Source organism: Euphorbia lathyris, chromosome 7 (assembly GCF_963576675.1).
Source record: "Euphorbia lathyris chromosome 7, ddEupLath1.1, whole genome shotgun sequence".
Lineage (NCBI taxonomy): Eukaryota > Viridiplantae > Streptophyta > Magnoliopsida > Malpighiales > Euphorbiaceae > Euphorbia > Euphorbia lathyris.
This window is the reverse complement of record NC_088916.1, coordinates 80,190,053-80,203,498: the sequence shown is the minus strand read 5'-3', so window position 1 is coordinate 80,203,498 and position 13,446 is coordinate 80,190,053. Positions and strand designations below refer to the sequence as shown.

Sequence of the window (13,446 nt, the reverse complement as noted above, 5' to 3'; positions counted from 1 at the left end):
TAACAGGACGGGATATCTTTCCCCATCACTGTCCCGTCTCCACCAGGCAGAATAAAACTATCTACATCCCCGTCTTATGGGGTTCCTTATCAGGAATTCTCAGTCCCCATCGGGACAGGTCACCAATCGGGACAGGAATCCCCGCACCATTTACATCTTATGAAGTTAATTGCAGTATCATAGAGCTAGTTTTGTCTTATTTGACTAACCACACACAGAGAATAAAATACAGCAGCTGCCAATGTTTGACTAAGTTAAGATTAACTCAATCTTAACTACTAAACTATTATTAGTTCTTAATCTCATTTCACAACTTTGATTTCATTAAAAGATGTCAAGCAAAGAAAAAGTATGTGTGACAGGTGCAGGAGGGTTCTTAGCTTCATGGCTAGTCAATCTTCTCCTTTCCAAGGGATACATTGTAACACTCTAGTCCAATACCATGTAGATATTGTCCGCTCTGGTCCAAATCCAACACCTTAGGCCTCACGGCTTTAAAACGCGTCCGCATGTATTGGATATATTCTCATCTTACTAATAAGCCCCAATCACTCCCTCTCCATTTCCGATGTGGGATTCAGTTCATTCCTGCCCCCATCGCCATCCCTTAGGGTCTTGCTCAGGCCTTCTACCCCAGCGCCACCCACTCCGGACCGGGTCGTTACATACATAGTCAATGGAACACTCAGAGATCCTTGTAATTTCTTCACTCTTTTTTTCTAAATTTCTTCTTTAAAACTTTCTTCTAATAATTCTTGTGTTTGTGTGAATTGCAGATGATGATAAGAATGCACATCTGAAGAAATTAGAAAACTCTGCAGAAAATCTGAAACTGTTCAAGGCACATTTGCTTGATTTTGCAGGTATTTCTGGTGCTATTCAAGGATGTACAGGTGTTTTTCATGTTGCTAGTCCTCTTCCTCCTCAAGCTCAACTTGTTTCCAAGGCATGAATGAATTTTCCAAGTTGCTTTGTTTGAATTTTTTTTCGGGCCTAATGCTCGTGTTTGGATTGTTAGAGGGCGTAGGAAACCCGTGTTTTAAAAACGGGTTTTAAATGTAAAGGATCGGGGATATAATTACTGAGTTTAGTGTCAGATGTTGCTGCAATTGAAAAAGTTATAATAATTGTCCTGACATTTGATAAGGACGATAGAAATACGGGTATTAAATGTTAGTGTGTGATGTTGACATCTGACATTGAACTCGGTGATTCAACCACCGGGTTTTTTACATTTGTTAGAGTGCTTACAAAACCGGTATTTTAAAAAATGATTTCAAACGGGATACAATTACTCAATCCCACTGCTGTTGTAATTGAAAACAGTAATTGTTGTGACATTTGATACCAATGTTCAAAATATCGGTATTAGATGTTATTGTCTTATGTTGACATTTGACACTGAACTCGGTGATTCGGTTTTGTACTCCCTCTAATATGGTTAAAAGTAAAGGTTGACCATATTAGGAAATTTGATCTAAAAAGTCAATGGATAAATTGCATTCATAGTCTCTGAACTTTGCACTAGTTACTTTCATTATAGTCCCTGAATTTGAAAATCGAATATTGTGTTTCTAAACTTTAGACTTTACTAATATAATGATCATTTTACAGTTGATCAAGATGATCATTCCAATAGCATGTAATTTTTCATTCTAGATCTAATGAAAATGATGTTCTAAGAAACTTTAATTCTTGAACTTTTTGGTTTTAAGGTCATTTAAGTGATGTTTAGTTAGGAGAGAAAAAATGGTTGTTTAGAAAGAGAAAGCTCCAACAAAAATCGTGATTTGAAAAATCGAAAACAGTGGTTCCATAGGAATTGTGATTCTAAACAACTTTAATTTTTAGACTTTTACATTTTGAGATTGTTCTCGGTCATTTTGACTTGGTCAACGGTAGAAGGGGCTAAATTGTTAGTAAAGTGTAAAGTTAAGGACCATAATATCTGATTTTGAAGTTCACGAGTCATAATGAAAGTAAATGTAAAGTTCAGAGGTCTCTTTTACCGTTAATCAAGATGACCACTTAAATGGCATATAAATTTTCATTCTAGATACGATGAAAATTATATTCTAAGAAACTTTAATCCTTGAATTTTTTGATTTTGAGCTTATTTAGTTGTTGTTTGGTTAGAAGAGGAAAGGTGGTTGTTTAGAGAGAAATCTCAGTTATGGGTCTGCGAATAGGATCTCGTCATGGGTCTTTCTATTGAGAAAGTGATTCCATTGGAAATGTGATTCTAAACCGCTTTAATTCTTGGATTTTTCATTTTGAGGTCGCCATCGATCATTTTGAATTGGCAACGTTATAAAGAGTCATTATGTAAATTGTAAAGTTTAAGGTCCATAATCTACAATTTTGAAATTTAGGAGCTATAATGAAAGTAAGTGCAAAGTTTAGGGCCAAAATCAACTGATTCCTAAACTTTTGAAATGTCTTATTGACCTTCTAAAATTACTTAAAGTGGCTTATTGTCCCCTTATGATACGTGTTTCAACTTTCCTGAATCTCCTTTTACATTGCCACGTAGCCTTAGAGGTCATGTAATATTGATTTTTTTAGGTGTATTCAGCCTTTTCTAAATAAGCTTTTATAAGTTTTGGTCTTCCTTGGAACTTTGTGAGTCAACCAAGGTATTTAATTGCTTTCGTGTCATAGTCGTGTTATGTGATCTATATAATTTATATTATTTATATGATATAAATGCAATAAAAAATAATAATAGTGTCAAATAACTCGTGTTAAGCTTGTGTTTGGAGTTAGAGAGCTTGCTCTTTTAACACGTGTCTATATTAGCTTTGAGTTGTGTTCGAGTTTTAAGAGTTGGAACTCGGTAAATATGTGATTTTCTTTGTGATATGGTTGTAAATGGGGTGGGGAGCATCCGTTAACGATGGGAATCCACCCTAAGGAAGACAGAGAATCCCCATTTATTTTGTCAACCGGGTGGGGATGAGGGGAAAAATTCCTAGAGACGGTGATGGGGTTCTATCCCTACTCTACAGGGATCCCTATGCTTCTATGTCCCCACGGAGATTCCCTACGTAGATTCTTAAAAGAATATATTTATATGGATTTTTAGATATTTATTTTTATATTTAGAGAATTTTATCTATTTTTGTATTTAACAAATTGATATATTACTTATAAATTAGAGTAAATAATTTCTTAGTCCCCACTTTTTATCTAATACATTGTTTATTCCCCATATTTTAAAAAACACATTATAAGATTGTCAATATTAACTCATTGGTCCTTTGTCTATTTTTTATTATTTTTAACCGTTATATTTGGCGTAAACAAACAGATAGAAAATAACAAAGTAATATGGTCATTTTGTATTATACTATGGTTGTCCTCAAAGCTAAGATATATTAGGTTAAAGATCTAAAAAAAATAGACAAAAGAAAAGGTTAATATTGCCAAAACATATGGATCTTATAATGTGTTTTTTAAAATAGGGAGACTAAACCGTGTGTTATGTAAAAAGGTGGAGAGTAATAAATTATTTACCCTATAAATTATTATTGATGCATCTTTTATATCAAATATACTAATTTTTTTATGGGTAAAGTTCAAATAAAACCCATGTGGTTTCACTAATTTTCAGATAAAGGACTGTGGTTTACTTTTTCTCAAAACGAGGACTGAGGTTTTCAACTTTAGCAAAATAAGGACTGTCGTTTACTTTTTTCGATTGATACTATTAAAATCACCCTTACCAACTTCAAAAATGACATATTTTAAGAACTACTAATATTCTAAGCAACTTTAATTCTTCAACTTTTTTATTTCGAGATTATTTAGATGATGTTTGGTAAAGAGAGAGAAAGTTAATGTTTAGAGAGAGAAAGTTCCAAAAAAGATGATTTTCTAAAATCGAAAATGTAGTTCCATAGAAAATATGACATTGAACAACTTTAATTCTTGAAAATTTTCATTTTCAGGTCGTTAAAGATAGTTTTAATAGCATTATTAAAAGTGTGAAATCTCAGTCCTCGTTTTGACAAAAAGTAAACCACAGTCCTTTATCTGAAAATTAGTGAAACCACATGGGTTTTATTTGAACTTTCCCCTTTTTTTATAGATTGTATTTGCTTAATTATATTTTAATGCAAAGTTTTAAAAATTCTCTTATTAACTCCAGCAAGGGTAGAACCTGATGGTCGGAGATAGACGGCACTCCCTACCCTCCACATCCGGGTTACCTTATAATTGTTGAATTCTCCTCTCATAACCAGTGGCGGGGACAGCTCAGTGCTTGCGAGGGTTGGAGCTCCGACGAAATCCTGAGTAGGGTGCTTGGGAGGGTCGGAGCTCCCTTTCTCTTCTCTTCAACCTTCTCCCTCTCTTCTAAAGTCTGGATCTTTCTTCTTTTTTCTTTATTTTCAATCATCCTCCTTTCTCCGTTAACCGCACCGCCAGTCTCAAATTCCACCCCTCTCTCAACCCCCCACTACTAGACTAAAATTAGCCTCTTCTAATCTCAAATCCTGGCTCCGCCACCGCTACTCACAACTCATCATAAATAGCCACTCAGCAGTTATCCGTTTGTCCAAAACGGACCGGGTCCCACCAAGATGATCTGCCCAATATTTCCAACACTTTATTTTCCAAATTCAGTAAATAATGATAATATTTTGCATACTTGTTCATGTATTTTTGCTAATTTGTTTAGTGTTTATTATTACCATGGATGTACAGGAGAAGCTGAATCGGTAAATAATGACACAGTTCCTTACGTAGACGTGCGAGATACAGCAGAAGCTCTCTTTCTAGTTTATGAAAAACCTGAATCAAAGGGAAGATACATTTGTTCATCAGGGTCCATGTGAAAAGTATTGTGTTCATGATGTTACTACTCAACACTTGGTTGAGCAGTTAAAATTTATTTACCCACAGTACACCTATCCCACAAGGTAAATTTTAATACAGTTCAATATTAAGGGGTAAATTACACTCAAGGCCAGTCAATGAACTTTAGTCATTTTCACAGTGTTGGACTACTAAACTTCAAAACGTAAAATAAAAATCACTAACTTTCTATTTTTTAATATTATGGTCACTAAACTTTAGGTAACGCTTCAAATTGACGGATGATGACCCAAAAATAGAAAATTACAGGAATTGATAATATTCTAAACAACTTTTATTTTTTAAAATTTTTTCTTTTGAGGGCATTCACGTGTTGTTTGTTTAGGAGAGAAAAAGGTTCATAAATTGTGAGCTTGGAAAATAAAAAATGTGATTCTATGATAAATGTGGTTTTAAATAGACATGTTCACGGGTCCACGTACCCGTTCGGCCTGCCCAGACCCATGTCTCCTAGGCCGGGCTTGGACATAAAAATTTATCTTTAGGCCTAGGTCTGCTAAAGCCCGCCTCTTTTTTAGGCCGGTTTGGAATTTATAAAAATAGCACGAGCTAGCCCAGCATGGCCCGCATATTATTATTAATTGATAAATTTATATATTTATGTATTAATATTTATTTTTAAATATAAATTTAATTTTTTATTGTTAAAAATTATACATATATATTTAAGTGGATTTATATGGGTTGGTTTGGGATTTGATTTTTGAGCCCGAGCCCCTCCCGGTCTGAGCCCGCCTAAATTAACAGTAGGCTGGACTGGGCTTGGGCTGAGCATTTTTTAACAGAAGTCAGTTGGACCCAGTCCGAACCCGGCCCATGAACAAGTCTACTTTTAAACAATTTTAATTCTTAGATATTTCCATTTTGATGTCACCAATGATCATTTTGAGACGTTATGAAGTTTAGTGGTCTTAATATTAAAAAGTGTAATGTTGAGTAACTTTTATGTTACTTGTCTAAAAAAGTCAATTGTCCTCTATACTTTTAAAATGTTCAATTTACTCCTAAATTTGTTTAAAGTGACATATTAACCTCTTAAAATCCACGTGGCGGAGTAAGAAGAGATTTCGAAAAAAATTAAATGTGTACACTTTAAGTAAGTTCAAGTGGCTAATATATCACTTTAAGAAAATTTAAGAGGTTAATAGGTACCTTTTAGAGAATTAATTGATCACTTTAAACACGTTCAGTGGATAAATAAAATTTTTTTAAAGTATAAAGAGAACAGTTGGATTTTTTTGACAAGTATAGAGGCTAAAAATATATTAAGTCTTTACGTTACCTTTAAAATATAGTGAATATACCGTATAAAAAAAAGAATGGCTTAATACATCATTTGCTCCCTGAACTTGTCTAAAAAGCTTGATTGGTTCCCTGAAATTTCAAAGTGTTCTGATAGCCCCTCAACTTGTATAAAATGTTCAGTTAGTCCCCTGAACTTGCGTAAAATGTAATCAATTGATCACTCGATTCAAAAAAAGTAAGCTAAATGCGGAAGATGTATTGAACGAGCCTTAAAAAAAAGTAAAACGACCAAAAATGGGGTATACGGTTCTAATATTAGAGAAGACAAGTTGTATAGTTAAGCAAGCAATAACTTCATTTTTAATCTATTTTTGAATTATGTAATAACATTCTAAGATGCGTGGAATACATCTTCCACATTTAATTTACTTTTTTACGAGCGAGTGATCAATTGATTACATTTTATGCAAGTTCGGGGGCTAACTGAACATTTTATACAAGTTGAAGGAGCTATCGGAACACTTTAAAAGTTCAGGGGGCAAATGATGTATTAAGCCAAAAAAAAAAAGTTAAATGGCAATGGATGTAATCTAATTAAAGATTAAAATGGCTTCTAACGTTGGAGTTTTATATTAAGCACTCGGTTTTTCATATCATTTGGAGGATTCCTAATTCACATTTGGACATGTATATTGTAATCCCACTTAATAATTAAAATAGTGGAGCCTCTTATAATATGTCTGAGTCCACATTTTTATAAAAAAAATAGCTCTTTTCAAAAACATAAAATTTCTATTTTTTAGAAAACCAGTTTTTTCCAACAGCAAACAACATGTAAACCAAAAGGAACTGTAAATTTAGAGTTATACCTGTTGTGTTGACAGATTTGGTGAGGGAACAAGGTCATGGAAGTTGAGTTCAAGAAAGCTTCAAGATTTAGGATGGAATTATAGGCCATTGGAGGAGACACTTGTAGATTCTGTCAAGAGTTATCAAGATAGTGGAGCCATAATTCGGGTTGACGCGTCATAATCGTTTTCAGATTTAAAGTTGTTCAAAATATTGGTCTATTCTCGTAATCGTATGAATGTAATTTCAATTTTTTTTTTTTTAAATGAAAGATGAGTTCTTTCTCGTGTGCAATTTTATGTTTTGATCATCCTCCATCCTCCATCCTCCATTCTGATCACTTAATTAAATTTGAAATTGCACACTTTTGTTAAAAAAAAAAAAAAACTCATTTTATAGGGTAAATTACACTCATGGCCACTGAACTTTATCCATTTTCACATTATGGCCACTGAACTTTATTTCTTTCCGATATAGCCACTGAACTTTACACTTTTTAACACCGGTGGCTATCAACGCCTCAAAACGACCGTTGACGACTAAAAATAAAAAATCCAAAGCGTTAATAATATTCTAAGGAACTTTAATTCTTGAAAATTTTCATTTTGAGGTCATTTGGATGTTGTTTGATTAGGAGAGAAAGTGAATTTTTAGAGAGAGAAAGCTCCAAAAAATGTGATTTTCGAAAATAAAAAAATGTGGTTTCATGGTAAATGTTGTTCTGAACAACTTTAATTCTTGAATATTTTCATTTTGAGGTCGTTAACGGTCATTTTGAGAAGTTAGTTAAAATTGAATAGTCACCGGTGTTAATAAGTGTAAAGCTCAGTGGCTATACTAGGAAGAAATGAAGTTCAGTGGCCATAATGTGAAAATGGGTAAAGTTCAGTGGCCATGGATGTAATTTACCCTCATTTTATATGTAATGAAGCTTGAAATGGGTAAATTACACACATGGCCACTGAACTTTACCCATTTTCACATTATGGCCACTGAACTTCATTTCTTTCCGGTATGACCACTGAACTTTACATTTTTTAACACCGGTGGCCACTCAACGACTCAAAACGACTGTTGACAGCTAAAAATAAAAAATCCAAAGTGTTAATAATATTCTAAAGAACTTTAATTCTTGAAATTTTTTGTTTTGAGGTCATTTAGGTGTTGTTTGGTTAGAAGAGATAAAGTGATTTTTTAGAGAGAGAAAGCTTCAAAAAATGTGATTTCCGAAAATAAAAAATGTGGGTTCATGGTAAATGTCGTTCTGAACAACTTTAATTTTTGAATATTTTTGAGGTCGTTAACGATCGTTAACGGTCATTTTGAGACGTTAGTTAAAATTGAGTGGACACCGGTGTTAAAAAGTGTAAAGTTCAGTGGCCATACTGGGAAGAAATGAAGTTCAATGATCATAATGTGAAAATGGATAAAGTTCAGTGGCCATAGGTGTAATTTACCCAGCTTGAAATTGTACGGTTTAATAAATGTTAGACTTAACATTATATGTTTTAGGTGTAATACTTTCTCAGTTCCGTGAACTTGTCTCTTTTTGTCACTTAGCCTCCTATCTGTAGTGGCCAACTTTTCAACTTCTAAACTTCAACAATTGTAAAACATTTAGCTTATTTTTGCCTACATGGCACATGTTGATGTTACCAACATTGAAAGGTTGAAAGGTTGGACACTAAGTATGAGGAACTAAGTGATAAAAATGGATAAGTTCATGGGGCTGATGAGATATTAAACCTATTTTTGGGAAAAAAAAATATAAAAATAAATTTCATGGTTTGACCAATTTGCAAAGATAGTTCTCGTGGTTTAAAAGTTTGGAAACATGCGTTTGTACTTTATAAATTTTGCAGTTAAAGAATATGTGAGTCTAAGGGCCCATTTGTTTTACTTACGGTTTGTTATTATTTTTTGTTGTTTGCTGTTATGGTTTGTTGTTTGCTGTTGGAAAAAACTGTTTTTCCAAAAAAAACAGAGATTCTCTGCTTTTATGAAATGTTGCTTTTAATGTGTAAAAGGCAAACATCACTAACCAAACACCTAAAACTTTCCATTTTGAAGTGAAAAGACAAATAGAAGCATAAAAAGTAGCTACCAAACACCCGTAATTGTTCAGTCAAACAATATTTGTGATTTATTGGTAAATAGTTATGGGAACAATTTTTAAAGGAATAATTGAGTTTGTAAACTACAAAAAGTATATACTTCTATTTGCAAAAATTTAAACCACAAAGATAGTATCAAACTACATCGTTTATTTTTGTATTTTTTCTCCCTAATTGTTTTTTGTAGGTGGAAATTAAATCTCTTCTCCCCCGTTAATTGTAGACTTGGCCATGGGTCGGGCTGGATCGGGTTCGAGCCGGGCCAGACGAGCTTTTCTATAAAAGTCCTCAGCCCAAACCCAGCCCAGCCAACTAGTAATTTAGGCGGGCTCGGGCTTAAAAATCAAATCCCAAACTCAGCTCATATAAACCCACCTAAACATATATACATAATTTTTTAATTATAAAAAATAAAATTTAATACTTAAAAATAAATATTTAATATATAAATCTATAAATATATAAAATTTATTAATTAATATTAATAGACGGGCCGGGCTGGGCCGGCCCCGGTCCGTGCTATTTTTATTAATTCCAAACCTGTCTAAAAAATAGACGGATTTTAGTGGGCCTGAGCCGGGCTAGGCCTAATATGAATTAGCATTGTCCAAACCCGACCCAAAGGATACGAGTCTGGACGGACCGGACGGGTATCCGGATCCGTAGACAAGTCTAGTTAATTGTAAGGGACATTTTTATTTGTACAAGGTTATTAGTTTGAGAAATGACTGAAAGTGACATTTCACCCCCTCTGTTTTTGGGGCAGAGTTAAAAACATATAAAGAAGGAAACTATTTATTTGACCCCACCTTTCATAGCTGGATTCCACTATATCATGTCTTTTTTTAACTTTTCTTAATTTCACCAATCATATTTTCAAAGTTTTCATCTACACCCACTTTTCCCCAGCTTTAGTAGGTTTTAGTAGGGGTGAACATCGGTTCGGTTCGGTTAACCGAATCGAATTGTCGGTTAACCAAATTGAAATTTGCTCTATTTTTATAACCGAACTGAATTGAATAAGTTTGGTAACCGAATTTGATTTAACCAAAAAATTTCGGTTCGGTTACTAACCGAACCGAACTGTCAGTCAACCGAACCGAAATTTGCTCTATTTTCATAACCGAACTGAACTGAATAAATTTGGTAACCGAATTTGATTTAACCGAAAATTTTCGATTCGGTTACCGACCGAATAACCAAAAACTCAAAATATTTTATTTTTTTTGTATATTTTTATTTAATTAGATTTCAAATAAGATCCTTGTACACAAGTTACAATTGAATAAATTAAAGGCTACTAAACAAAAATATATATATATACAAAGATAAAAGTGTATTTTTAGGGTTGGACTTTTTATTTATATATATATAAAGATAAAATTATATTTTTTATATTTATATATTAAGTTCGGTTAGGTTATCGGTTACACCGATATTTTTTTCAATAACCGAACCGATAACCGATTATCAAATTAAGTTAAAATTAAAACTGAACCGAACCAAAATGTTAAAATAACTGAACCAAACTAAGATTTCGGTTTGGTAATCGGTTACCGGTTATTTTGCTCACCCTAGTTTAGATCCCATTTAGTCAATTGCCATATCCAAAAGTTTGTTATTTTTATATAATATCATTTGGTAATATTAATCAAAGTTGTAAAAAACGTTAGATGCTAGTCGAACAGACAAGACTTTCAAAAATTAATCGGGACTAATCGGAAGTTAATCGGATTTGTACTTTTATATTTTTTATTTATTAATCAACAAATTGTTATATAAACTCAATTAAAATATGTATTATAATATCTAAAAGTAATAATATAAAATTATTTAATATAAAAAACACGAATATTTCAACAACAATATCATTAAAACAATTAAATATAATAAAGAAAAAAATAAATTCATAATAAAAAAATGTTTTTGCTCATCATCGTTTAGGCGGCGTTGAGGCGGTCTAGGCGGAGCCCAAGCGGCTAAAAATCGCTTAGGGACCATAAAAACGTCTAGAGGAACTAATCGAAAAAAATAACAGCGAATTCTCGATTTCGAGCGGCAGCCTCGGTTTTGAACATGATATTGACTCCTAAAATATTCATACGTTTAACCTAATTTAGATGGAAAAATTGATTCTTTTGTTAATTTTTATCACATAATACAATATCAAGTGGCATATACACACGTAACAATTGTTTTAATTTTTCTCATATAAATTTAATATGTGGATAAATAAGGAATTAATTTTTTTCTTATTTATCTACATATTAAATCTTATTTATTTTGGCAACTTGTATTAGTTTAGGCTGTCGGCTTTAGAATTAGCAAACAATACGTAGCTCTAACTTTGTGAATTATGTAATAACATTGTTCACTTTTACTTATATTTTAATAGTCAAATTAACCATCTTTCTTTTTTCCACGTGTCAATCCAAGTTCAACATGTCGTTTACATGCCAATTCGTTTGGTTTTTTAAGGCGCATGCAACACATCTACCACATGTAGTTTAAGTTTTGGCTTAATGTATATTTACACCCTTAAACTTGGCACATTTTGCCTATTGGCATCCTAAACTTTTAAAATAACATAGCACACACTTATAGTTGGTTTTAAAAATCTATCACACACATATAGTTGACTTTAAAAACATATTGTATACCTATAGTTGCTTCATTCGGACCTCATGCACACAAACTCGTTGATCTGTCATCTTTGACAGATGAGGCGGCATACAAAACGAACTCATGTGCTTTTCTTTTTTCTATAGCATGCACATGTTGTCGCAACGGTAAACGTTGTTGTCGTGTGACCAAGAGGTCACGGGTTCGAGTCTTAGGAGCGACCTCTTGCCAAATAAATTGGCAGGGAAGGCTTGCCCCCAGTACACCCTTGTGGTGGGACCCCTCCCCGGACCCTCGCTCAGCGGGGACGCGTAGTGCACCGGGCCGCCCTGTGCACATGTCATCTCATCTGTCAAGGATAGGGATGGCAACGGGTAGGGTATCTGTGGGTAGTGTCAATCTCAAACTCTTACCTGTTTATTTTTAAATTACACATACCTGTCTCATTACCCTAACGGGTATACTTTTTGCATCTCATACCCGTCTCATTTAATTCGCAGGTACCCTTACCGTTAAGAATAAATAAATAAAATAAAATAATATTACAAATTTAACAAAATATAAATTTAATAAATCATCCATAAAAAAATGAATAAATTGAAAATTAATTAATAAGAACAAAGTAGCTTAGTGGTATCACTCCATGGTTGAAGAACAAAAAATCGGGATTCAAATCTCACATTTTACATCTAAAAGATAATAATATTTTTTAATATATTAAATAGTTATGACGGGTAATATAGGTACCGAGTACCCTGGGGGGTATTCCCATACTCGTCCTATTACCCTAATGGGTAATGGTTTTGATCTCATACCCTTTTATACAGGGTATAGGTAGTCCCATTAGGGTCGGATAGTGTGTGGGAGTCATGGGTACAGTAGCCGTTGCCATCTATAGGCAAAGATGACAGATTAACGATTTTGTGTGCAAGAGGTCCGAATGAGTCAACTATAAGTACGCGATATATTTTTAAAGTCAATTATAGGTGCGTGATAGTTTTTAAAGTCAACGACAGATGTGTGATAAGTTATTTTAAGGGATAAGGTGCAAAAATACCCCTAACATTTACAGCCATGAGCAATTTTGACCCCCAACGTCTAATATGTTGCAATTTTACCCCTAGCGTTGATAAGTTAGATCAATTTGAAAAATAATTCATCAAATTGTTTTTCTCGGTCATGAAACTTGTCATCTATCGTTCACATGTGCGTCATTTATCACTAATTAGTAACGGGTCACAAACATATGATAAAACAAAAAAAAAATTAAAAAATATATATATACTATATTTTGTACGAGATGGACAAAAAAATCAAATATTTCGCCGAATTTAAAAATTTTAATTTTCAATTTTATTATTCAATTATAAAAAAATATGAAATCTTTTTTTAGAATCAACACGTGTAATTGGTACAGAATAAAGAACAAAATATGTACATTTTATAATATCTGAAATTAATCTAACTTATTAACGTTAGGAGTAAAATTGCACCATCTTAGACGTTAGCGATAAAATTGCTTCTGATTGAAAACATTAGGGGTATTTTTACACTTTATCCCTTATTTAAAAATTCAGGTTCTCAATAATTAAAACTTACCAAATTTAAATGAATAAATATACATTAAATCTTATTTTTTTACAAATAATAAATTAATTGACTATATTTTAAACAACGAAGACTGTCTTGATAATTTAAATAAATTTAATACTACAAAGTTTGTTTTTAACTTATTAAA

At 32.8% G+C, this 13,446-nt stretch overlaps 1 protein-coding gene across 1 annotated transcript; it reads left to right on the top strand.

Annotated features, from left to right (window-relative positions):
- Positions 1-219: 219 nt before the first annotated feature.
- On the top strand, positions 220-7,155 carry LOC136200487 (cinnamoyl-CoA reductase 1-like). The gene is made up of 6 exons (XM_065990863.1): positions 220-414; positions 666-697; positions 777-946; positions 1,148-1,163; positions 4,708-4,834; positions 7,008-7,155. The coding sequence occupies exons 1-6, from the start codon at positions 332-334 to the stop codon at positions 7,153-7,155; spliced, it is 576 nt and encodes a 191-aa protein (XP_065846935.1). The 5' UTR covers positions 220-331.
- Positions 7,156-13,446: the final 6,291 nt, after the last annotated feature.